This window comes from Pempheris klunzingeri, chromosome 4 (genome assembly GCF_042242105.1).
Source record: "Pempheris klunzingeri isolate RE-2024b chromosome 4, fPemKlu1.hap1, whole genome shotgun sequence".
Classification (NCBI taxonomy): domain Eukaryota; kingdom Metazoa; phylum Chordata; class Actinopteri; order Acropomatiformes; family Pempheridae; genus Pempheris; species Pempheris klunzingeri.
The window spans coordinates 14,402,251-14,429,503 of record NC_092015.1 but is presented as its reverse complement, the minus strand read 5'-3'; the positions used below and the strand labels follow the sequence as shown (position 1 = coordinate 14,429,503).

At 40.3% G+C, this 27,253-nt stretch overlaps 1 protein-coding gene across 1 annotated transcript; it reads right to left on the bottom strand.

Moving 5' to 3' along the window:
- Nucleotides 1-3,645: 3,645 nt before the first annotated feature.
- gosr1 (golgi SNAP receptor complex member 1) lies at nucleotides 3,646-26,235 on the bottom strand. Its single transcript, XM_070829063.1, has 9 exons — nucleotides 26,190-26,235; nucleotides 25,567-25,678; nucleotides 23,851-23,938; nucleotides 23,177-23,284; nucleotides 22,363-22,454; nucleotides 18,185-18,259; nucleotides 8,635-8,664; nucleotides 5,097-5,179; nucleotides 3,646-4,934 (listed from the first exon to the last, which is right to left on the bottom strand). Exons 1-9 carry the CDS (start codon nucleotides 26,221-26,223, stop codon nucleotides 4,810-4,812), a joined length of 747 nt encoding a protein of 248 aa, XP_070685164.1. The 5' UTR covers nucleotides 26,224-26,235; the 3' UTR covers nucleotides 3,646-4,809.
- Between the last annotated feature and the right edge of the window lie 1,018 nt (nucleotides 26,236-27,253).

Below are 27,253 nucleotides of genomic sequence, written 5' to 3'. Positions count from 1 at the left end.
ACGTGTGAGGACTGTGATCTAACCCTCTAACATCCCCCTCTATGTCTCCAAAATCTCCTGGTCCTTGCTCTGCTCTGACAGAGACTGAAACGCATGGCGAATCTCCCACCATCTTTAAGTGATTTTCCTTTCAAATCCTCCAGTTCTTTACCACAAAACCTGATGTGGTGGCTGCTGTCCCTCAGTTTCATCTATGTTCCTTCATCTTGGACCCTTAAACTCCATTTGACATATTACTACCTTTCTACACCGTAGCCCCCCCCCCGTCCTTACATTACCATTCTTACATTGACTGTTACATGAAATTGTTTCACTGAATGTTTTTGCTGCTCCTTGTATTGGTATGAAATGTATTTATATGGGAAAACTATATATGCAATATGTACGCATGCTATGGGCCAAACAGGCTTACACACATTTATTTTTCGTAAATGAGCAGGCCTGAGTTTGAGTTGAACTAAAGTAACAACAAGTAGCATTCAAATAATCTTCCTTTACAATCCAAGCACGACAGATTGTCTGTATTTGTCGCTTTATCATAGAGAGACTGCACAGGACTGTTGTATTGACACATTACAGGCTTATGCTGCAAGCACATGTATCATCACCATGTAGCATTATTTAAATCCACAGCTTTTCATCGGCCATCAATGCTTATTTTGTTGTCCTGTGAAATTTAAGTCAGAAAACATGGGGTCAGTATCCGTTTCAGATGAGAATAAGTGATGCCATTTGTTGAGAGTCAGTGGCTGTTTAAGGGCTCATTAATGTAAATGAAACACCGGCTGATTACAACTATGCAGCTAAAGCAATTAAAACAGAACATCATCAGTATAAGGCTGAACACTGTAATCATGTCAGTTATCACAGTAACACTTTACAGCACATTGTTTTGTGCAAAATGGGGTTTTAATCGATTCCATTCCAGTTCAACGTCGGACATAAAAATCACGTTCTTGATCCAAACTTTTGAAAACAGCAAAATCCAAAGAGTCCCCATGTTTACTACCAAACTAATGAAATAATGTCACATTACATTGTAGCTAAAATGGCAACATGTGTAATTTCTGTAGATCGCACCGAGTGTATGCTATAACACAGAGACACATTTTCCACCCCTGAAGCTGGTGTTCAGGAGCCAAATGTGTAGTTTATAAGCTCTTTTCTGTCAGTAAAACAGTTCAAACCTTCATTTCACTCCTGTATATTAATGTGTTTCTTTTCCAGTATACTGTATGTGCCAGTTTTCATCTCTGTGGTGTACATTTTGCATGTCTGGAATAAATGTTACCATGCATGGTCCAAGTTTGGCCTTTTGATGACACCGTTCATAGAAATGTGTTTTGAAGACTTCAGAAGAGTTTACAGCCATACAGCAGCTAAAAACCAACACTGTCAACCTGATCGTGGCGCTAGAGATAAAGTGAGGGAGCAAGCAAAGTCAGTAGGCTTCAACCCCTGGGGACCATGAATGTGTGTAAAAATCCGATGAATCCATCCGATAGTTGTTGAGACATTTCAGCATGGAAGAAAATGATGGATCAACCGACAGGAAGAAATACCTGATAGTGAGAATACTCTCTGAACAACCATGCAAAAAAGAAAAAAATCATTCAAAGTCAATGATGCAAAGTGGTAAAGGCCCAGAAAAAGAGGTAGAAACAATCAATCATGTAAGTAAGCACAATTTCTTCCACTTACCACATACGTGCTGGGATGGACACAAGCAGAGCTACACATGTGCAATGTTATAGAATAAAAGATACATGTGTATATGTATTATTTACGTGTAATGCTCAGTTTTTGTTGAGACCGAATCGGAGAGATTGATTCCTTGACTCTGCTACATCTGCAGTCTGCAGTGCTGTAGTATTGGATTGCACTATATCGTCCAGCTGTTACTTTTTATTATATCTGAACCATGTCTATACAGCAGGTCCTGATAAACAATTGTGCCTCAGAGCACATAAACAGCATTCATCACAGCCGCCACAACCGTGTGTTATAGATGGCCCTGGGGGGAAAAAGGGAAAATGAGGAATACAGATTTTGCACTTTTAAAGCCAGCTCGCCGCACCGACACCACTCCGAAGAGTAGAGTGGTCTGATCAATCAATCTTTATTTATACAGCGGCAATTCATAACAGTGTTATCTCAAGACGCTTTCCATAACGAACAGGTCAAGACCAAACTCTTTAATTAAGAGAGAGACCCAACGATTCAGGGATTCAAAATTAAGGATTCAAGAATCCTCACATGAGCAAGTATCAGATATTATATTAGGCAACAGTGGCAGGAAAAACTCCCCTTTCACATATTGGTTAAAAGTGGCAGCAGCTGACGATCCGCAGCACTGATTCATGAAGCCAGGAGAACCACAGCAAGGAGAACCAGGACCACGATCCACAGGAACCTGAGAGATCAGCCTGTCTGATACAATCCTTACAACACCACAAACCTGTAACCTGAAACACTGGCTTTACTCTACCATTTAAAGTAAGAGGTTTTTCCAGGTTTCAAAAACAAATAGTCTGTACGTTTAATTTGCTAAAAAAAAATGTTAATTGCTTTGCTAAAAGTTAGACGTTAAAAAATTATTAATGAACTATTATCAGTAAGTGTCTGCAGAGAAAAGTGGTAGATGCCATGAGGTCATTAGATGAGTGGCATGTGCATGATGTTTCATGAAGCACTGCTAAAAACAGCCATTTTCTCAGACACAGAGGACCAGACTAATGTCTTACATTTCAGCTGCTGCGAATGAACAGACCTTGTGCTTGTCAGAAGTTACTGTAGCGCGACCCTCCTAAGCGAGAGGATCTGGTGCTTAGTTCTGCTTCGCTGGCGTTCAGTTTGAGGGGCTGAAATATTCAGGAGTTCAACGCCTCAGCACCTCTGCAATCTACTGACAGCGTGTACACACGTCTGTACACGTCTGTATCTCACTGTCCTCCTGCGGGAAGTGAGATATTCAGGGACATTTTTACAAAAACTGCAGTCTGCTCCGTTTTCTGATGTTTTCTGTGAGGAGGGCATCAAACAGAGGGAATGAGGACGAGAAACCAAATTTATCCTCCTCGGTCCATTGAAGTGAGCCCGTTTTTATTTGGATTCCAGTCGAGTAACAGCCTGAAGCTGTGAGACAAAAACACATTGATGTTTCTCACGCGGCTGCCTTGCTTTCACACTCCTACACCCCCACCAACAAAGTAAGACTTTAATCTAACGAGTCAAACCCAGTCTGCAATCATTCCCGTCTCAGATGAATGCTTTATTTTCCACCTTCAAATGCACATGCCACTTTGTGTTTAAGGAGGCTCCGCAAGGTGCACTAGGCTAGGAAAGGTGCAGAATAGTTAACTACTTCAATAGGTAATCATCAAAGCAGTCTTATGTGTCCAATTTTCCTTTGATAGAAACCTACAAGTTGTTCACTAAAGGCAACAGAACTGGCTGGTTTGGTGTTGAAGACATTTCACCACTCTTTAAAGTGACTTCATCCACGACGTCTATTTCACACGGATCTGATAACTCCGCCATTATGTGACCTCAGTAGAACTCAGGCAGCCGCTAAAATAAGTGTCCAAACCAAAAGGAACCAAAAAATCTTCCCAGATGTACTCACACATTTGATAACCAACTTTATATTGTGCATTTCACTTGTCTTGAAGATTACAGAGAAATTAATTAGTAAGTGGAAATGTAAATAAACCGGACAGCAAATAATTTCTTTTCTTTAGCGATTAATTATTGCTCACTATTTTTGTTGATTCGTCATTTGTTCTTAAAAATGTCACAAAATATTGGAAAGTGTCCATCACAATTTCCCAGAGTCCTATGTGACATATTGTTCTCTTCTTGTTACATAAACATACATTTTGTTCAACCAGCAGCCCAAAGCTAAAGATATTCAGTTTATTGCAATTTATAACAAGGAAAGGCAGCAATTTTTCACTTTTAAATAGCTGTTTGGAATTTTTGTTTGAAAAATGAATTCAACAACTAATTACTTATCAAAATTACTGCTGATACATTTTCTGTTGATTTGTGACAATGATTAATTCAGGAAGGAGGTCAAGGTGCTGCTCATGGTACGAATACAGCTGGGAACCCTTTTTTAATATCACTCCCCATCTCTCTCTCTCTACTCGCATTTCCTGCCAACTTATAAAATGGCTACAGCTAAAGTAGGAAAAATGTAAATTTGCACAAGCCCTGATGTGTCATCCTTATAATTAAACTTGTTCAGAAATGAGGAGGCTGAACACACTTTTCAGTAGAGTTCAAATTATATATTTTGAAAAATAAAAATGTTTTAAATGTTCAGTATAGAGTAGTGTCACGCACTTTTTGCACATACCGATATGAATAATTTATTAATTCACATTTTACAACCCACAATGAACTATCCATCGCATCAATTAAAAAGGACCATTCAACTAAAAATCCTTCCATCAGTGAAAACAATTATGCTTCACACATTCTCATTGTCTCTTCAAACCTTCCTTGGTTTCTCTCCAAGTCAGTTAACAATATATATAATTTTTTAAATCATGTTTCATTTGTAGTTTTGGTCTCCCTTCCCTTGTTGGCTCAACCACCAGCCCTCCATCTGTCCCGCTGCTGAGTACAAGTTCAGTAGTTTGTGTTGGTCGAATTTGTTCCCGTCCAAGAACTGGACCAACAGAGTGTCCTTCTGCTTCGGGAGCCTCCAGGGTCCTCCAATCACTGAGCTCAGTCTCCTGGGGTTCCCACCCTACAAAGAGCAGATCAGCCCCACTCCTTTAAAGATTTCACCAGGCTGGGCTTTCAGTGAAAAGCATAGAGCAGGAGGAGAATGGTGCACACGCCGATCACCGAGCCAAGGATGAGAGAGTCCCGTCTCTTCCGCAGGTTGATTCGCTGGATGAGATTGTTGATGGTTGGGAAACGGTCTGAGAGAGCCGAGAGTTAAGGAGGATCACAAATTCTTGAATTTTCTGCCAAATCAGAAATAGAATAAGAAAAACAGCTCTATTCATAATTGCCTAAATAGGGTTAGGGTTAGGGTTACTATTCACATATATAACCATGCAGATATGCAGCATAAAGGATACTGGCCAGCGTATTCACCCTGCTCTGAATGGATTTCAGCATGCCCCTTTGGGAGGTCATGTTCTCCTTGGTCGCCATGGCAATACTTAAGAGAAAGGGAGAAATGCATGGAGAAGTGATATACTGCACGTGGTTGAAGTTATTAGTATTGTAAAGTACCTTTGACTGCCAGCTAGTCCACATATGATTAGAAATTCAACTCCACCAGGGGACATTTTTGGAGAAATGAGAATCCAGTTTAAAAAGGACACTTCAATTGTCACGGAGGACAACAGAAACTAAATATGAAAGAGTCCTATAATCTACGTAGCAACTGCATCATATCTAAAAGCAAGATCTAGGTTAAGACAGAGGGTTTAGTCATACAGTTTTTGGTGCAGGAACTCATGTGTGATCCAAGAAAAGACACATAATTATATTTCTAAACCTAACCACTGGAAAAATGTATTTATTCAGATGTTTAGGCTGCTGAGAGACATTGCAAGTTTAATGTGTGTTCAGTGTGTAAATAAGAAACTGTGAAACATAGTTTGCAAATCTTGACATCCTCCCCTGCGATGATCAAAAAACTACACGTCTCTAGGGGCGTCCATGTTGGAAAGGAAAGGAATCATTCTGGGATGAAATGTAAGTCATCCTATCACGTCTCCCTCGGCTTTGCCTGGGGTGTATGTGTGTGTGATCCGGGTACAGAATGGTGTAGAATTGCTGTGATATTGCCCCTCACTTGCCCTCAAACAAGGGCCTCAGCAACTTTCAGTGCAGAAAAGTGCAGCTGGGCAGTTGGCAGAAAAAGTTTCAGGCTCTATGTTTGCCTTCTGTGGCATCTGTTACACAAAATAATCGATGGCAGCTACTGAGCCCTTCACGGTGGGAGCATGTGAGTAAATCAGCCTCCCAAAACAACTCCACAAAGTGAAAGAAGTGACTTAAGAATTAATAAAACAGTGTGTACAACAGTTTTTTCTTCACTCCATGCAGCATTATGTGCCTCTTGAACAGCCGGGTGACAACCAGTAAGCACTGGCCACAGGGGACAAACTCCACCTTTCCCAGAGTGACAGAGCCCCATAGGAGGCAGGTCAAAACAAGATTAATGAAATCACCACTGTTGTTTACTGTTTGGACTGGCAAGGTTGATGAGCAGCAGAGAAAATGTGCGCAAATGTATGTTTTGAGTGAGTAAAGTGCCTGATGCACTACAGTGCCTGATGAGCGTGAGGGGTGTGTGGGTGAGGTCATGGCATACCCTGACAGTCCGCAGTCTTGGCCAGGAGCACTGTTTTGGGGATCATGTTCTCCTCAGTCAGGAAGAAACACTTTGCTGACTCCAGCAACCTTGCCAAGCCTTTATCTCAATGTTAACCAGCTCATGAGAATCAGAGCTGGGGGGTAAAGATTTCTTTCACACTCTGTGTGTGATCAGTCAGTGATGCTTCTTTTTAAAAAGTGGCCCAGAGGAGTGGTCTCAGGTTGTCGCCTAACCCGGTCATGTGATGCCAGATGAAGTCAATTTCATTTATGTAGTCCAAAAACACAAATCATAAATTGCCACAGTGGGCTTTACAATCAGTAGGACATACAGTACAATAAACAGTGAAACCTCAGTGAAACCTTTCTTTTAAGTTCTTCTGTAAGAAAGTACACGTCACCATTGGTGGATTTTTACGCTATTTACCACAGAGAAACGGAAATTAGGGCTGATGAAGAGGTTACCACAGGAAGAGGTCGCTCCAAAAGACATTAATGGTAACTTGAAAAGTTGAGTGGGAGTTCATTTTAATATCACCTCATTTGAAATGCAGATAGACACACATGATGTATACAACGGCTTTGCCTATCACATCTCTGCTCCACTAACAAGAATGAAGAAATGCAGAGGTAAAAGATGGTTTAAAAACATGTGGGCAGAAGCTCAGGAAAACGTCTGTGGAGAATAAAGCTAATGTTGGGGGAAAATTGGCAATTAAAGGAATGAAATAAAGAAACTAAAGGGGAGAAAATCAGTCAGAATCATGCACCATTTCGAAGACAGAATCCACTAATCAGACCATCTGCCTTTAGTATCGCCGGACCCTCTACATAGGCAGAGGCAGCAGGCGGCCCCCTCAGTGTGATTCAGGACACATACACAGTGATCTCAGAATGTGGTTTGAGCGATCAGATCTCAGTGCGTCCCCAATGTGTCTTGGGTACATTGACACCTGTACTTAGAGCTGTCCACTTGTGGGCAGATCACTCAAGGCGCACGTTGATGCCAGGTCTGAATAGGGTTTACATTATGCAAAGGCTAGAAACACAAAAAGGAAATGGGTGGGAGAGGACCAAGGGAGGTGAGAGAAAACCAGCTGGAAGGAGGGAATATAAATCCTAAGCAGTATATTTATCTTGTGTGCAGGGAGAGAAAGGGCCAATGATGGATGAGAACTATAAACCAGTGAAGTAAGAGGAAGTTGGCGCACTTCCAGAGCCTTGATGTGAAACTCTCCCAGTTGAGCCACCAGTACAAACAATGAGGATGGCATTGAAAACGTCATTGATAAAAAGCTGAGGGGAAGAAGAAGTCAACTACAACTCCTAAGGACCACTACAGAGGCAAAACATCTATTAAATGAGCAGAAAATCTGGTTTCCTGCACTGCCAGAGTCAGGCTGAATTCAAATGTTGAGCATTGTAGAGGTATGTGAATGCATTCAGCAATTATTCTGGTGTGACTCAAACAAGAAAACATTTTGAATTTGTTACAGCTCTGATTGGCAACACTAGCAGTCATGCTAGTCGGTGGTGTTGTGCCTCATTTCTATGTAAAACATTATGGTCATCATTAAAATATCCATCTCTGCTTATCCTAAGGAGGATGTGTCCTAAATACTTTGGCAATTTTAAAATAGGGCTGAGAGGACAAATTCCATTTTTTTGTTAAATGTATTATTTTCCTCACGTAGGGTTTTTTATTTCTGCCTTATAGTGGATGTTAAAGAATGAGGCATAATTAAAAAGGATCACTTTTCTACAGGTGTCTCACCGAAGCACAGTCAGGCCATGTTTAGGTTCATTCTTTGCACACATACTGAGGATTTTGAGTCCGGACAGAACAGAGAAGAGGGGCGTCGGAGCCATCACTAGGGCCATGACCATAACCACATTACCGAAATGCCTCGGCCATGATTAAAGTTACAGCAGCGCATTTGGTGTGTGATATGAAATATAAACACAATAATCATTGTTTAGTCATCACCACTAACTGTCTCCCATCCTATTGTAGCCTTGTGTTACCAGTTGTGTCTATATTTATGAAGATTTCAATTATGAACACTCAACCTTGACAAAGAAAGAAAAGCTTTAGATGTAGAAGTCAATAGCTCACATTATGTTCAAGAGTTTCTGGAGAACCAAAACTTTTCTCGACCATAGAACTTCTGCAATCCTGCACATAACGCAGCATGTGTGTTTTTACCACGGTAAGTCTCAGATCTAGCTGTCATGAATACAAATACAGTATGTGACAGCTAGAGCTGCAGAACAGAGAGCAGGTCTTACCTTATTGTGTCATCCATCAGTCGGTCTGAACTATTAACAAGGAGAGGGGGGGGGGAGAAAAAGAGAAAAAGGCAGAGGTTAGTTATGAATAGGAGGCCGTGTCTCAAAAGCATGGAATCGTGGTACACAAATGACGTGGAGGCAGTTATTGTATCAGTTTCAGATTGTCAGCGATCAATACTGAATTGCAATCAGATGTTAAAAGTGCTGAAGCCTTTTAGTTCGAGCAGCCTCCTTTTAGTCTGCACCACAATGACTTGTGTGAGTCAACGAGAAATACAAACAGATACATTTACTGCCCTGGTATCATTAGGCAGTTGAAATTGAAGTAAGCTATTGTTAGTTTCTGTTTAACTTCTGCTGTTTAGTTCATCTCCTCCTCGTGGATGATTCCCACAACGTCAGGGAGTCTGGACTAAGTAGACCCAGAGAGGATTCCACCTCGGAGATCCTGAAGCTTAATCTTCTGCACAGCTACATCTAAGTGGGAGTGTCAAATGTTTGCTTTTGTCCTACAGAGAATACAGGAAGACAAACACACACACACACACACACACACACACACACACACACGCAACCCTCTTGTGCTGTAACACCAGTTTTGTGTCTCAGGTTGCTCATAAACAACAATGCTCTCAGTGGTTTACTCCCTAATTGGAATCAATTTGGATAATGTTCCAGAGAACTAAAGTAAACCAAACCAGCAAAACAGCAGCGATTGTATTTCAGGGATTGTATTTCTACACCCATTCAACATCCATTCCCCAAACCCTTAGCAACCCACAAGCATCTCCAGCTATCAGTTAAAGCAGAGCATTTTTAATCTCATGCCTTCTGTTTGGTTGGTCAATCACACATCCATCATTTCTTGCCATCTTCTGATGATAAACACAGTTCTCTCCCCCCTCATACCTCACTTTTTGGAAAGCTGACATCAACGATGGCTCTGTTCTAGTAAAGTCTCCAGGTAAGTCACGACAATGTGAGCAAAACACTAGAGCGCTCAAACTGAGGCAGCTGTATTTTAGCATTTACACCTGTGCTTTTCCTGTTGTGTCAAAAAATCACTCTTAAATGCTGAACGTTACAATCAGGCCCAAGTTCATCGTCTTAAAAGTAGATATTAATCCTGTACAACCGTTCTAAGCGTATGAGATGTTCACACACTCTGATCATCTTCTTTTTACTTTTGGATTGAGAGAGAGCAATGTCGCTTTCTAATCACATAATCTATAGTATTTTGTTTTACTTCATTCTACCATGTGCTTAAAGAGGAAGATGGATGAGTGTGGGTCTCCATACATTCAACTGGGTGACTCATCTCTCCCCTGCAGTGAGGAGAAAACATACCATGAGGCTCCGCATGGGCACATGCATTGTTGGCAAGAACGTGTGCTGAGCCAACAGTTTTATTTCCTTCATCTAACAGATGCCGGGCAGCTCTCAAAGGAGTTTCAAAGATTCGGTTTATCAAAAATGATGAATTCAAGGAAGCTATAATGATCTCAAAAGGAAAGAAAGTTTTATTCACAGAAGGAGCACTGCACAGCTCAAAAAGTAAACAGCTACAAATCACCTAAAGCTTTAATTCAGGCAGACAAAAAATAATAGTATTTTAACCACAAAACCTTATAATATACCATATAGAGGTTCTAACTAAATTTGTGGGACACCGAGTGATGTCCAGGTCACTTATGTGGTCCAGTATTGACCAGCTGCACTCTCAGAGGACAGACTGTTTTCTGGGTTGTGTACTGACGTAATCAATTTGAGATGGGCCCTGCTAATGACCTCTGATGTTAGGGTCCTTCTCTTACTGGTGGGCCAAACAGGGCTGACCTCAAACATGGATGTGTTTAATTGCTGTGGCCCAATCTTTACCTTAATGTCAACCTCATTAGTCTAATGTGCACGAGTGGTCATTAAACTGTCTGATTTCTTCCTGCAGTTTATTTTCCTTTTGCTTTCCATTTAACACAGTTCTTGAAAGGTTACAAGACAAGTAGGAGGGATTTCAATGGAAGAAGGAATTTTACTTATATCATTGCAAAACTGTTGCCCATGAGAGTGGACACTGCAAAGGACGGAGAATGGACAGCCTTTAGTTCTTGGATCACTGCACCGCACATAAGCTCCAAACTGCTATTGGGTGGTAATCTTTATTATCAATGTAGTCTGTATTATAAAGTCTTTGTCACACAGAAACAGACTAATTTATAGGAATCAAAATGTGGTGACGCACAATTCAGAATCAAGGTAAGTTTAGCACGAATGGATTGTGGGAGCAAAGATGGACTGGACTGGAGTAGTTTATTTATTTATTTATTATTATAAAAGAGAAATCAATTCAGTCTGATGTCAGCTGGCTGTTATTTTGTGCAATCTTACAAACCCATCATGCTCATTTGATTGAGGTAAATAGAGTGTGGTCGGGCCAAGGCCAAGAAAAAACATCATGGTGGACAGACAAACGACTGACAGAGAAAACTAAACCCTTTAACTGTCTGTCTGTAGACAGAGTTCACCTTATAAATCATGAGCTGAAGAGCGAAGGAGAGAGTGGCTCTGAGCTGTGGCTTTTATAAGCAGAGATGAGATGGGGCAGGAGATTTATGCATTGTTCCCTCGATCATCAAGCCACAGCTGTGCCATCACCTTCATGTACATGTGGCGTTCAGTGTCTTCAGTTTTGAGTGGGTTCCTTCCGTTTCCCCTGGTCAGTGGAGTTTTGCTGCAGTCATTAAATCGCTCATTAGCTCCAAGCTAATTGCCTTTCTCAGAATGATGAACCTACCCACCCCGCCCTCATGCGCGCTCACACACACACACACACACACACACACACACACACACACACACACACACACACACACAACTATTAAAATCAAAAAGTTATGCCTGCTTTGGCACCACAGGTGGCATAAAACATTAAATTATTATTAAAGTTATTATTACACATAACTTTTATTTTGTTAATAGGAAGGAGTGTTTACAATCACTTCTGGCTATCGGAAAGAAGCAGTAATAAATGTTGATTTACAGTATTTATGGGTCACCACCCAAATGGGGACAAAATTGATAGCCTTATTTATTCATTTAAACTCTGTCTTAAAGATTGCAGCAGAGTTCATGACTCTGTGTACGGTGACTATAGTTTCGTGACCTTGCTCTTTATAAAGTGAAAGACTTATTAAACTACTAACTACTGTTGTACGTACACACGACTGACAACTAACTACTAAACACACAAATAAGCAGATGACTAAATGCACCCAAAGACACAAATACAGACGCATGAATGGATGAACAAATGCAACTAAGAATAAATGAATGAATGAATGAATGAATGAACTGTATTAATGCAGGTTGCATTAATGGTCAAAATAAAATCAGTACATGTGTTGAAGTTCATGGCAACAGGCTGCTGCATAAAACAAAGACATAATTCATTATGTATGTTGTACCACTGTAACAGCTCCACTCATCAATCTACTGTGTGTGGGTTTGGCTAAACACCTAAAACACTAAAAAATCCCATTTTTTATATAATAGGAAAGAAATTTGATTAAAGTTTAAGCAGCACAATTAATATATAGAGGAAAGATAACACACTACCACACCGTATCCAGGGGTCAATGGTGAGTCAGTATAAACTAAGAGGAATCATGTGTTCATAAACAAAGTTTAGAATTTAAATGCCAAACAAAAATGTGTAACAGTTAAAAGAATAAATTTGTCACTCAAAGCCTGAATGACTACAAATACAAATAGATCATCAAAATCATGACTCTTTAGTGTTAACTCATCAATTACTTGACAGTTCAAGTGGTATTCTGAAAGACGACATTACAGCTACTTTCTAAGAGTAATGCTCTGTCAGGTTGGCTTTTAGAGCAATACGAGGCCACGAATAGTATCAGCCAGGTAAACCTTGCAAACATTAATTACTTTGCCTTGGAAACACACTTGCAAATCTTGGCAACAGTTGCAGAAAGAAAACTGCATCAGCAAAGACGAAAAGTGGTCACAAATCAAAGCTCAGAGCCGACTCAAAATCCACTGCTCTGTAGCCTTTACCCTGCCTTCCTTACACATTGTGAAATTCACAGAGATGATTGTTACAGTAATGCAGCATTCACCAACCTTTGTGCCCAATTAATGCAAGTAAACCCAAGCATAAGAGGAAAGGCCTTGACCCTAAAGGTGCAAAAAAATGATGGCAAAATCTTTGGTACATGCTGGGAATCTTTAAAAACTATGAAACTTTTTTCAGACAAACAACATTTTGAAAGAAGAAAGACAGACACTTTGAAAACCACCTGCCAATTATCCTGATCACAAATGTGTGCCAGTGTTAGCACACAATCATTAACAGCTACAATCAGCCAGTCAGAGACACCTGAGTAAGAGGTAAATATAAAAACCTGCATGAAGTTATTGTTTATCCAGAGTTAATATTTGTCTGTAAGCTACTAACTACTCCTCTTATTCCACAGTCCAGCTGGTGAGGCCTGTCCCTAAAAAGGCTGTGGTGACGGAGACCATTTTGCTGCTCAGAGATGAACAGTGTTTAAATGGGAGGTCCGCCCTTCCGCAAATAAAAGGGCACAATGAGTGCATACCAGTAAGCAGCAAAACACTTCTAACCCACAGAAAAATGGCAATGCACACAATCTTAATCTTGACAATGTTTTTATAAGGAAAATGTACTTGTGTGATAAACTTAATGGAGTATTCAATATGAGTGAGGCAGTAAATACGGTTGATGCATTAACAGCAGCTTGTTTTTTGCAGCTTATCTTGATAACTAGGAGCAAAGCAAAGAAATGAACTGACCACAATGTCTCAGACACTAAAAAACACACATTAAGCACACATTATGTTTGGGTAATTGTCTGACTGAAGCTCAAAACTTTCTGAACTGTATCTGAACTGTTTGGATCTCTCTGGTGAGCCAGAGAGAGAGAGCCCGACGACACTTTACCCAGAATCCTCAGAGCTCTCCTTTACTGATTACATTAGCATATAAGGGAAATGGCAGCTCAGATTGAACTTCTTAAGATGGGCAACAGGCCAGAAAGACTAAAAAATGGGGGTCTCAAACTTGGGCAGAAAACAGAGAGAGAGAGAGAGAATAAGAACAAGACCTTGCAGAAAGAGAGGCAGACTGGAGAAGTGGGTATGGTTATACTGTTTCTGAAAGTAAAGGTCCACACTATTTTTTCCATAAATGTCATTTGAGCATTTCGGTGATTTGGATGGACAATAAACTGTTATGGCTTAGTCACAGCTACTGAGCCGACAAAGGTTTTTGGTGGAAATGTATACTGTCTTGTATACTCTACATAACAACTTTAGGAGACAAGTCAAACAGGACACCTGGGAACTGTAGTAAGATTAATAAGATTAATCCCCCATCAAATTTCTGTCGTTCACTCCTTGTAACACTGACTGGGGAATGATGTTTTTTTTGCTAAATTCACTTTATTTTTTTTATTTTGAATCAATTTTGGATGATAATCTAGGGTATGCTTCATTTTTGTAATTAAGAAATATTCAAAAGATGATATACAAGTTTTCCACTGCAACTGCTGATGTGGCCCATGGGCCCTTCACTATTTAGTGTTCTGGTATGATAGAACTCAATTCTGGAAAACACACATGCAGGGGGGAAACATTTTATAAGGATGGATATGACATAAAACAATGTGTCACCCTAATGTAGAGCTTTTAGATGCTGCATGATCACATAACAAAGTCAGTGAAAATAGACTTGGACGCAAGTATAAGAGGCTCACCAACCCAAAGACAAAGGGCTTTCAACAAATAGTCCAACACACATCTGTACACTGAGGCAGGCTCAGATGTCCTCACACAGTGTATATTGCCAGGAAGTGATCAAGCCATGGAGGCAGAGGACCGCTGAATCCAATTGTATGAAAAGCTAATGGAAAGAGAGTTAATGAGCAGAGACATAGATTTAAATTTGGTAAGGCAAAGACAGCAAGACTCCACTTTATGGCTGTACAGAGCCAAAAAAAAGAAAGAGCATCTGAAGGAGCATTACAGAAAGAACTGAATTTCCTGGTAAGGTTCGTACTGGGCATTTGCAGTTGGCGGCAAATAAACACAGACAGCAAACAAATTCAAGCGCATGTGCATCAGTGTGAGAAGTATATTTGTCTCGCTTCACCCTGACACCACTGCTGTGTCAAAAAAAAAAAAATCCTGTTTGACAGGAAGTCCTTACCAGAGTAACCCCTACCATTACAGCCGTTCAAACATGAACGTTTAATGGACCTGCCCCTCCTTCCCTCTAGTTTATTCATGAACACAGAGGGAGGAAAAACACATATACACGGATGGAGCAAGAGACAAAAGGCACAGTGAATTCACAGACAACAACAGAAATATCAACAGCACTTGTAGTAGCTCTGACAGCCTCACGTTAAAATTAACCAACACTTGCCAACAGCAGCTTTTCAAATGTAATATGTAGGCAGGTCTGACTGACTACGACTCAAGGTTCCTCACTAGCAGCAAACACACCAAAAATGAGTCTAGGCATGGCTGTCTCATTAGGTTCTGTAGAGAATGAATGCAGGCTGGCAAGCACTCCAACCGCAGTCATTTGTAGATTAACTGGAAGGGACTTGTTTTCTCTCTTTGTGAAGCGATTAGTCTTAGCTGATCAGTTTGGCAATGCTGGTACCATCACTTGCCAGTATATTATTGACTCAAACACAAACACACTATCCAATGGCTCCTACACTATTTGTGCACATTTATACTGATCACGCACTGCATTATCTACCCTAAAACCATTGTAGAGACAGACTTTACTTTAGTCCTCATGTAGGATCACCTGCCTGAGGTAAAGAAGCAAAGGGCACAAAAGAGTGCGTTGTCACAAAATGACCCTATAGGCAGCTCTCTGTAATATTGTGGGGGAAGAGAAAAAAAATAAATCTGTAGCTCCGAAGAGATCACGTAAGCTCACATAGGGGACACCTCATTTTTCATAAAACTGTCTTTTGAAAAGAGAGCATGACAGACTGTTGTGCGGAGGCATGAGAGATAAAGAGCATTTCAACTCAAATCTCTGCTTTTTATCGAGGCTTCGCGCTCTGCCTTCAGCGAGGCTTCAGACCTTTCCTGTTTTATGGCTCTAATAGGATCAATCAAGCGTAACTTGATCCTCATCTCCACTCTCCTATTTCCGTTCCCATCTTTGTCAATGGTCTGGGGAAGCCCTATAATATGAGCTGTGGTTTAATAGGATAATTCCATTTTCAATATCTGATCAGCTGCACTGGATTGCCACAAGAGCTTGTCTGCTGGGAATGCAAGTGGCCTCAGGAAGCCGGAGGCGTTTCAGCACAATGTGTCACCAGCCAGTACTGTTCTCATTTAACATGTCGGAGTTTATTCTATCATCAGTATTCAGTTTGGTTACTTGGAGCCCTGTTTGAATAAATGAGAAAAGGGAGGCAAAAAAGAAAATGTTTTAAGATAGTGTCATTTTCATGAAATTCTGACTCGAGCCAGAACACAAGGCACACAGCAGATAGATGTATGGCTGATTTTCAGAGCCAATCCCTGCCGGACTGGAGGAATAATCTCTCTCTGCTTCAGCACATGAATGCATTAAAACATTCACTTGGGTCTTTCCTGCTACTGTGAGTATCACAAAGAAACTCGACACAGTGTTGGAGTATCTACAAACTCCTACAGCGAAGCTACAGCGACAAAACACTACTGGAATTAAACATTATTAAAACATTTACTTAAGAGGTCAAGAAGCTACATCGCTCTGTTGGTAAAACTCTTTCCTCTGAGCCCTGAACCCAAACTCAGGGTATTTGTCAATACAGAATACTGATACAACCAGAGCTCTGTTTTTCTCTAATTTACTACAAGATGTTAATACCACATTGTGTGGAACACAGTAAAACCATTTGTATATGATGTAACATATACTGAATGAATACTAAGACTGAAAATAGTTGGGTTTATAATGATATTGACAAGGAAAAATCAGGTGGATTGGCCAAAAACAAACAGACTCTCCTGTAAACCTTTAAAGGCTGAAGACTAGAAAACACAGTGATAGACCCGCAGCCTTGGAGGTGTGACTGTTTGGGGGATATTTCACTGTTTTGACAATGCTATGACAATTTCTGGGGCAACAATTTTCTATCAGTCCTTCAGAACGATGCCTTGAAATTAAGTGGCCACCAAATTCTCCAATATGAATCCCATGTAATACCTTTTGGACAACCTCCAGCATAAGTCGTATCCACCCATCAGCAATGGTCACTGACATGACACACAGATTTCCAAACAAAACTACAAGGGCCCTGAAGCAGGAAAGGTGATCTGTACATTTCTGTGTATGTTTGATATTAGAAAAATAATAAATTCAAAGCTGCCGAGGGATTGCAGAGTTATTTTACTAGACTGCATTGTATTTTAAAAAAGTGTTCGTCCCATCCTCTGCATAAGAGTCACTCCATATATAACTCCTATAAAGCCTGTTCTGACATGAATGATGAGGTCTTTGAAATAATCGAGGCAGTTTTCCTTTGACAGGCTGAAACCGGAAACGAACATTTAGCCAAAGAGGCCATCGGACAACTTTGTATTTGTCGGCTATGTCCAAATTACCAGGTGGGATCCTCAAGCCTGAGCAAAACTCTCTTCTTTGGTTTATTTGTATTCTGTGTGAGAGGGAAAGCGTGGGCACCTTGCTGACATCCAATTTTATTTTCCACACAGGGCGCCTCTCACACCTCTCACACACAGGTACACACATACAGTTTCCACAAACTTTTCTACTTCATGCTGTTCTGCAGTGCTTGAGAGTCAGCCAAATGATTGTAGGACACTAATGAGGTTGCTGGCAGATCATGGTTTAACCGACTGTGTCAGTATGAAAAGTATGCAGCTTTAAAATGCAGAGCTATGTAAAAGAGTAGAAAACATGTTGCATGACTTAGTTTACCCTGTATTATATGGTAAGACAGTAAAGTGTAAAACGATTAAATCTAAACTTATCCCAGCTCATATTTTCTTCAACAGGACATTAATTAAAGCACAAACGTTTTTGTCTCAACCAGCCAGCAAAGCACTCAAATCCCATTTACATTTTTCTCTATCCTGAATTATACAACAAACTCTAGATTAATGAATGCAACAACATGAAAAATAGCTTCCTACCTACTTCAAAGTAAAAGCATGAAGTGCCAAGTGGCGCCAGACCTTGACAAGCAAGCATCAGTAACAACAATGATTTCCAGTGTTATTCCAAATGGCTGCACTGCACCATCAAGATGAGTTATCCCAGCTTTGATGTCTGGGAAGCTGAGGCTACTGCTCTGTCAGGAAAGCCAGTACAGCTCTGGAAAAATACAGCTGTATTCTGCTTTGACCTGCTAATATACTCATATATACTCTTGATACTGATATATCAAAACTAACTAATAAATAAAATTTAAAAACTCAACTCTGAGTGAATTAAAGATGGGTTCTTGATGTGATGGGAACTTACTTTCTCAGGTGCTCATGCTCCTTTAGAAACAGCTCCGTTCTTCTGTTGTTGACCCCGGAGCCACTCTTGTATGTCCTAAAAAAGGCAAACAGATAAACTGTTAAAAACAACACTGTCACTTTGAATAAGTCACAAAATTAAAGAGAGAAAATTAACGTGAAGCACGTTTCGAAAACAGTGGAGCAATGGCAATTCTTTGCATTCAGGTAATGACAAAGTTATGCAAACTCAAGTCAAAAAAATAAAAAGATCCAGCCCTCACAAGCATGACAGCCATCAGTCAGTCAGAGAAAGAGCTTTTTCTCACCAAGGTTACTTCTTTTACTATTCCTCTAATCTGATCCACTTACTGGCACAACTGCTATGTGGACCCAATTTTTATCAAATACCAGCTGGCGCCAATACCACTGCATTCCCTGTCCTGCCTTACAGTAAAAGACTTCCTGTGGTTCACCAGTGAAAAGCTTTTAATGTGAAGCAAGCAGCAGCAGCAGCAGGAAATATTGGGTTTGCATTGGCAGTAACATAAGATGGAAAATACAGCACCAGTATGGTCATAGCAGAGCAGATCAGAACAGTTATCGGTCGGTTGAAAGCAAGAACAGGATGGTTGGAATTGAACAAACCCCCTTAAGTAACACGGGAGCATCTTCCATACTGAGAGCTGAGCAAAGCAAACCATTTGAAAACACTGCCTTCTCCTTGGACACATGTGGAGCCAAGTAGTTTACGGCAACACCGTGACTTGGAAGGACAGCTCATCCTGTTCCCAAGCAGCGCCAGATACAACAAACTAGCCTGGTTCTCCCCTGCTAGGAAGCAGCTTTGGAAACGCCTAAAATCACAGCTCGGCTTGCCATAACACAGCTAATAATGCCACACTGGGCCGGGGGGGAGAGGGCCAAAGGGGCTGCCTGGCCAGACCTCCCTGTAGATTCACATATTACACTCTTTTTTTTTTTTTGTTTGACGCAACTGTAGTTATCAGCATCCCTGAACAGCTGACTCCCAGTGCTCTCCCGTGTTTCTGGTCATTTAACAAAGCACCACCTTCCTGTTGGTCGCCATCAAGATAAAGAGCAAGGGAGGAGGGGCATCTGTGAAACATGCACACACATATAGTATAAACACCCCACCCCACCCAGCTGAGGGTGCAAGTGGAAGCAGTCCAAGAACAAATGTGCCTACTTCATCCATAGTGCGCCATCCAAAGCCGCTGAATGGAAATACTATATTCGGTGCACACACAGCACACTCCACAGTGGCTGCCTTGAGCTGAAGCTGGCCGTCCCACCAGCAGAGCTGATGCCTTTGTGGGGCTCGAACAGCCTGTCCTGACAGCCAGCTTCATCACTCCAGCAAGGCTTTTTAAAAGGGCACCAATGTAAATCACAGGCTAGCTGTCATTTTTGTTGCTGACATTTAGAATCAAAGCAGGAGCACAGGGAGCGTTAAGTCTGAGCTCAGCTCTGCTCCATTTTACTGTTATGAATGCCATTGTGTGTGTGCATGTGTGTGTGTGCATGCGAGTATGTCTTGCTGAGTGCAAACACACTGAAAGATATTGATAGTGTTTGACAAAATGTATTTCTCAATTAGGTGCTTGCATAAATGAGACAGCGTGCACCATGTCTTTTAATCAGTATAGATTTTTTTGTGTGTGCAGCACAAACAATCCTGATACACAGAAAAATTTACAGTGAACAGTCCTGGCAAGGTGCAATCCATTCCCAAGATCTCTACTGCCCTCTACTTGACAAAAGGAATAAAAAGACACAGCTGCAGCTGAATCATCGCCATATCGGTGGCACGAAAGCCTAAAGATTTCTGACCTTAACATTTTGTTTTCCAGACAAATATATTACATTCAAAAGTTTTAAAACAAAGACTATTTTCACGTTTTATTTTGATGCAACTTCTAAACTAGGCTGCTCCAGCTAAGAACAAACCTATCTCAGACTTTAGTGTGATATAATCACTGATCAAAATACCCTGCCCCCAGCTTCAGCAGCGTGGGGAAATATTTTCATTGTTTTTATTTTTCTCACAGACATTTTTTTTTTACTGTAGTATACAAAATTACAGAGTAAACTTCAATAAAACTGTGATCATTGATTTTCTCTGCATGTTCCACTGAAAAAATAGCAAGAATAGTGTGTTTGTGATACCAAGTTAGCTCATCGTTTTGTTATTCCTCACAAGCTGCAGTTCAACAGATCCGGTGTGGAAAACAATAAGCTCGCGTTCCAGCTGTCCAGAGTACGGCTGCTTTCATATGTTCTCAATTCCCACCATATTTTCTCACCCCACACCAGCAACGGTCAGGCTGGGGGCATATTGCTCTTCAAAAGAGATTTTCTCATATAAAGCATGACTCGAAATCTCATTGCATTGTGCCATAAAAGCAGCAGTTGTAATTCCCCTACCTGTATGCTCAGATGGTTCCCTCATTAGCCGCCGCTCGGCACATTAGTCATTGTTAGGCTGAGCACTGGGTCAACGACACAAGCTCATTTCTATGCATTAGATTCATCAGCACTGCGCCTATTAGTAGGGTCAGTGGCACTCCTTAGCAATGTGATTTAATGAGAAGACGGAGTGACCTGTTGCATGTAGTGCTGACCTCATGGGACGTTACTAACAAGTTAGATACACAGTTCAAATTAGATCGCTTATGTGCAACGTGACTTTGAGCTATCATTCGATAATAATGGATTGGTGGAGCACTGATGAGTTTTAAAATGGGTTAACCTACAGAATACAATTACTTGTGGTGTAAGAAATGTTGCATTGTTACGACAAACCTTTATACTTTTGTTCATTTACACATGAAGAAAAAGCTGTTGAGGGGAAACGTGGTGTGTTCCTCATCAACTCAGTCTCCTACAAATAATAAAATGACTATACAACGACAGCGTCATTCCTTAAGCTTGGTGTTAATGGAACCTTTCTTATCATAATAATTATCCAAGTAGCAGCAACAATAGTAAACAAGTAATATTATAAGAAATAATTATTCAATGATCCAAACAGGCACTTTAGTCACTTTGGACAAACTGGCATCACTGGATGAGCTACTTCAGTCACTATCTGTACATGTCCCTGTATGTGTGTGTAGGCTCATCAAATCACTGAGAGTGCATGTTTTTAGATTTATGTTTTTAGACTGATTCAGTACAGACAGGCACGCAGAGCTGCAGTGTGAGCTAATTATATATAGTCTGGTATTTCAAAATTAAATCACGGTAGACTACAGACTGTGAGTGCTAATAGCCATTCTCTGGCATTAAGTAGCAAGCAAAGTACTTCAGTATTCTCTACAGAAAGCATGGCAGCAGCCTGTGCACATGTTCCACAAGTCCAATGCATGCAAGTTAACTATGATTACACTGATACAACACTGGTAAACTAATGGGAATTGAAGGAATCAAACATAATAGTGATCTGTGAGGACTGTATTGAACCAGACTCACCTTTAGATGGTTTCATGTGTATGAAATGCATTAAATATACAGGCCTTTAGAACATGTATGAGTAGTTGAGGCATCTGCAGACTATCTGCATACTAGTTAGATGGAGGGGGATCAATAAGAATCCTGCAGTGCTCACCACATGCTCACTGCTGCGTCTTACAGATCAATAAGCCATTACAAAAAGAACGACAAGAGTCATGGTCTGGGGGCGCTTCTATCTCATTTCAATACACTCACTCACAACTGAGCCAATCTGGGGAGAGGACACACTTTCTCAATGCAAGGCCAAAGAGGCCATGAATCTTCTCAGGTTTTAATGGCCAACATTTTTCAAGCGCGTGCCTAGTGGAAGTCAAGGTTCAACTAACCCTCTGAGGCACTCTGAATAATGCTTGGCAGTTTCTATTCCTCCACATCCACTAAGATCAAATACAAACAATGCATCATATCATGGTATTATTTCTTTTGCATGCAGTACCATGTTCTGTTTCACGTGAGTGAGACAATGAGATGGTATATGGTGGCTCTGACCACTGTATGTTCACCAGTCAATACATTTAATGCGTTATCAATAGCTCTGTGCTTTAGAATTGCATTTGCAGTGTGAACAATAAACTACCGAGACAATATTCCCACAACTGTGAACGCATGGTATATCAGCTGCATGGCCACATTAATCATAAGGTGGTGTGACAGGGTACTCACTCAATGTCTTTCCTGACAGACCCCAGCAGGTCTTCCCTTTCCCGAATGGCCAAGAAGTTTCCTTTGGTTTTGTGGAATTCATGTGTGTAATCCTGCACCGAGAACAAATGAAAGTGAAAATGAGGAAGGGAGTGGTGGGAGACCACACAGTAAACACCAAGAGGGCAAAATAGAAACAATGATGCATGTGTGCTTCTCTAAATAGTACAGTTCTGCAGTGAATTCAGTAAAGTTAATTTACAGCGTGCCTTTACTATACTGGTGTTTTACAGAAAGCAAAAATGTGAAGTAATATACATAAAAGAGTAAAAATCAAATGAGCAACAATAAAGGATCTCCACCAGCTGATCTCTGCTATGCCTAACCATAACTTAACCTAAACCTGCAACCAATGCAAGCTTTACAATACATTTATTTAACTATTTTCTGTTTAAATCGTTTTTTAATACAACCTTTGACCCTCCTCGCATGTTTGTAATTGTAGAATCAAGCTCTATACAGTGTAAACTGTAATTGTTTCAATATACTTCTAAAAAGCTCCAAGATAACAGAAACAAGAATTTATTGATGTTGAGTTAAGCGTAACTCTAGTTAATCATAACATATCGAGTATGGAATTAAATGGAATTAAATGGAATTAAAACAAGATCAAACTTGTCTATGGTTGGTCATTCAGCATACAGGCATAAATGTGCACAAAAAAACATTACGTTAACTGGTCCAGTAGTCTGAAAGATAAGGGGAGGACAGACAGAGAGATCTGCAAATGAGCACAAGCACAACCAAAGGCATGATGATAAAGAAGAGAACAAACCTGTAGGATGTCTCTGTGTCTCTGGAGCGTGTGCATGAGTGCAGCGTTGAGAGAAGACGTGCCTGGGGTGTTTGTGTACTCCGCCATCTTGTCATTCACTGCAGTCAGCTGCCAGAGAGATGGAAAATTAATGGATGGACAGATGGACAAAAACAAACAAAACATGAAATCACCCGATACGGCAAAAGATCCACACAGAATCCAAACACAACGTGGCGCACGAACACACATACAACATGTGTTCATTCAAGGATGTACACTCGATACCACAGGGACAGCTTTCTTAGTAAAGAGCCAAATTATACAACATATCATAGGGATGAGAGCATTGCCCCCTTTTGTGATCAGAACTACTATTATAATGTTGCCGTTGTGACATCTCTTGTATTTGTGTCATTAACTTAAAAAAAAAAAGACAATCTACTGTTCTAGTTTAACTCTTCTGTTATAAACTCTTGTTGTTTGCGGAGTCTGCCTTTGAACGGCTCTTTGAGGGATTAAGAAAGTATAAGTAAGCATTTTAGGGTACAATACAAATGATGTGGACAAGTAGAGCCGGCAGTCTGCTCTTTCCTTGGTGAAAGACAAGAGCCTTGGCATAAATCCAGTGCCGGTCTTATTACAGTCTTTTTGCTGGCCTTTCACAAGCCAGTGGCCCGTGAGCATTGACTTACTTTGGCCAGCAGCTGTTCAATCTCCACTGACATGGTGTCAAACATCCTGTCCTGGGTAGAGTTGTTTAGCAGCGGGGTGGTGTCTGACCTTGAGGAGGAAAAATAAAGAATGGAGAAAAATAAGTTCTTTGCTTGAACAAATTTCTAAAAATATCACAAACAAAAATCTCTTAGGGTTTTCTCCTCTCTAAACAATAAATACCCATATTGATTTTGGTTGTTTCACTGATTAAATGATGGTTTCAAACAGTTTAAACTGGGTGAAAACATTTTTGAATGAGGCCAAATGAAAATAATAAAAAATGTTAATGTTCATTGAATTACACAAGACCCACAATGAATTTTAATTAGTACTGTTCTTGTAAAATGTTTTTTTTTTTTAACATCATACACAAAACAGGCATGAATTAAGGCATTTCTCTGAGAAAAACAGTGCCCCAGATGAGCTGTATGTCAGAACACACTGGACTGGACATAAAATGGGCTTTACCGTGCCAGCTCCCTAGTGCAAAGTCAATTGAGCCCATGTGTGAATAGAGCCCTCCCTGCATATACAAATTTTAAATGTAACAGGTGGCATTTTTTTAGTTTAAATTACACAAGCAGTTATGACTTTCTTAGTAGGTGATGGTTTGGTGACGTGTCTAGATAAGGATGCATTAGTAGAAATGTACACTGGTTGTTGTGTCGGGCTTTAAACCAGCACCACTTGGCAACAAGGAATCTTTAATACACAGATGACTGTTTCTAGTTAAAGCTTCATCTTTAATCCTCACAAGTAGTGCCTTATTTACCAAAAGAACCAAAAGGAGGACTGATATTGTTATAGTCATAAGATCCTATTATAAGACAGGAAGTTCTCATTCACTTGCCTCCCACTCCTCCCCTCCCCAGGATAATATAGCTAGTGAACAACACCCATGGAGTTGGTATGGATTCATTGTATTGTTCACAGACATTTCCTTCCTACAGCCAAAACTTCCCTCTGACCACTACCTTCATAGGCCATGGTATTGTTTTACAAAAAAAGGGGATATTGTTCCTTGGGTGATTTTGACCGGATGCCATTTTTTTCATTCTTTCTAAATCTAGTTCATGGCCTTCCATAGATTAGATTCCCCTTGTGTTGTTAAGTATCAGCAATGCATCCCTTCATCAACACAAATGAGAGGGGCTCATCATCAGTTCATTTCAAGGTTATTTTCTTGATTCATCATTTGTTTTTTTTAGATGTCAATAAATAGATTAAAGAAAAATTATTATTAGCCTGAACCCAATGTCACACATCTAAACCCATGTTTTATCTGACCACAGATCCAAATACCTAATTTTATTCAGTTTACCATCATCTTAATCAGATTCTTACATTTGAGAAGCTGTAATCGGAATCGTCTTTGCTTGATAAATTACTGAAACGATTAATCAATCATAAAAGTTGCTTATTTTCATGTTGATCAATGAACTGATTAATCATCTAATTGTTTGGGGTTTTAAGCATCACAACAGTCAAGCAGGTCAAATGTGAAATCTTGATTTAGCCTTCGCAGTAGTGGTCAGAAGTAGTTTGACTTGGAATAGTTGGTTAATTGTCAAGCTGGCTTTGCATTACTGTCTGTGATACTTGAATATATATATACTGTACTGCTGAAATGTAAACAGACGTTTTCCTTTAAATGTTTGTTAAACCTGCAAGTATGGCAGAAAACTGGCTCTTACGTGTCTCCTCGACGTCCATCCCTGGAGCTGCTGTAGCTGGTGCAAAGTTTACTGAAGGAGACCAACTTCAGGTCAAGTTCATTCTCCAGCTGTCTGGCCTGCTTTCGCAGATCTGTTATACAAACAAGAAACACACCAAGTCAAAGACATTTCAGCACTAAACATCAGCACATTTTAGAAAGCTGCAAAAGCCAAAGCATTGACAACGTTGTTACAACAACGCCACTTAAAGTTGACTTGTACCACTGGAATAAGACGACAGAGCTAATAAACCTAAACATTACATCAACCGAGGGGAGGGAGGTAAGGTAATTCAGCCACTATTGAATGGATGTAACAGCAGGTAAGCTAAGCTCTCGTTATGTGTTACGTTGGTAAACGGTGTAGACTGGCGACACAGATTTATCAGCTTAGGGAATAACGTTAACTTACATGGCGATTTGTTAGCTAGCTTGTCAGGAGCTAGTCGTTTGTAGAGGCATGTCTGTGTTTAAACTATCAATGTATGCGCCAAACGCCCCGACAAACACGCTGGCAACTGACTCGTTGACATAATGAACGCTGTACTAGGCGTTAGTGCTCACGGTGTGGACTGTAAAAGGGAAGAAATTGAGCTCCTTTACCTTCCCAGTAGTTGCTGCTTCCTATTCCTGCCATCTTTGTTGTTCTGCGACGTCACCAATTTCCGGGGTGTGTCACATGTCTGTGAATGACGTCATCAGAGGGTTTTTGTCGCCCTCAGCAGAGCCTGTCAGGCAAGCAGCCCACTAATATAAACAGCGCCATCCAGAGGCCATATAGACACACGTTTTGTTTTTGTACTGTTTGTATTGTCTTTTTTGTCTTTTTATTCAGTATTTTTCTATCTTTTTATCCTCTATTGTTTTGTATGTATTTATACATTTTTTAATGTTTTAATGTCTCTTCTCCTGCCCTCTCTATACTGTTCTTGTCTTTTTCTTCCTGTAATGGCATCTTAATCTTTGCTTAATCTTTCCTCACTGTTCGGCACTCTGCTGTTAAATGGCTCCCCGAGTATCCTGTTTTGCTTTGTCTGTCAAAGCACTTTGCAAACTCCGTTTTTAAAGGTGCTATTTAAAGTTATAATTAGTATTATTATTATTGAAATTTACAGAAACACTTGCAAGTAAACATTGTACTCCACCTATTTTCTCACCTTCTTATTCTTCAATAATAGATCTATTTTCATTTTACCCATCTTTGTTCAGCTTTGTTGTCCTTGTTTTTTGCTGCTTCAACCACAGCACAGTCAGATCGACTCAACCCGTCCTCCATACAGCTACTAATTTTTTCTGTGTATTTTTGACACACTTGGTCCAACATACAACATTTCATTAATGAATGTTAACAGGATGTTAAAGTGTTTTAAGCTGATTTTTTTTTACCATGGTTGGACACAGTATGTTAACTTTTGTTTTAGTTGTGCAGTTTTGATTCTACTTCATCACACATTCATAATGTGGCCTCTTTCTTTCCGGTTTCTGAAATACTGATAGTATCAAAACCTCATTGTATCACCTGCACAATCACAGCGCTGTTCAACCTTCACAGAGCAAAACATTTTACATTTCTCTCTTTCACCCACACACAAACATCCACACACACGGGCCATCCATCAAGGACACTGTGGAATCAGCGTCTTGCTCAAGGACACTTTTACATGTGG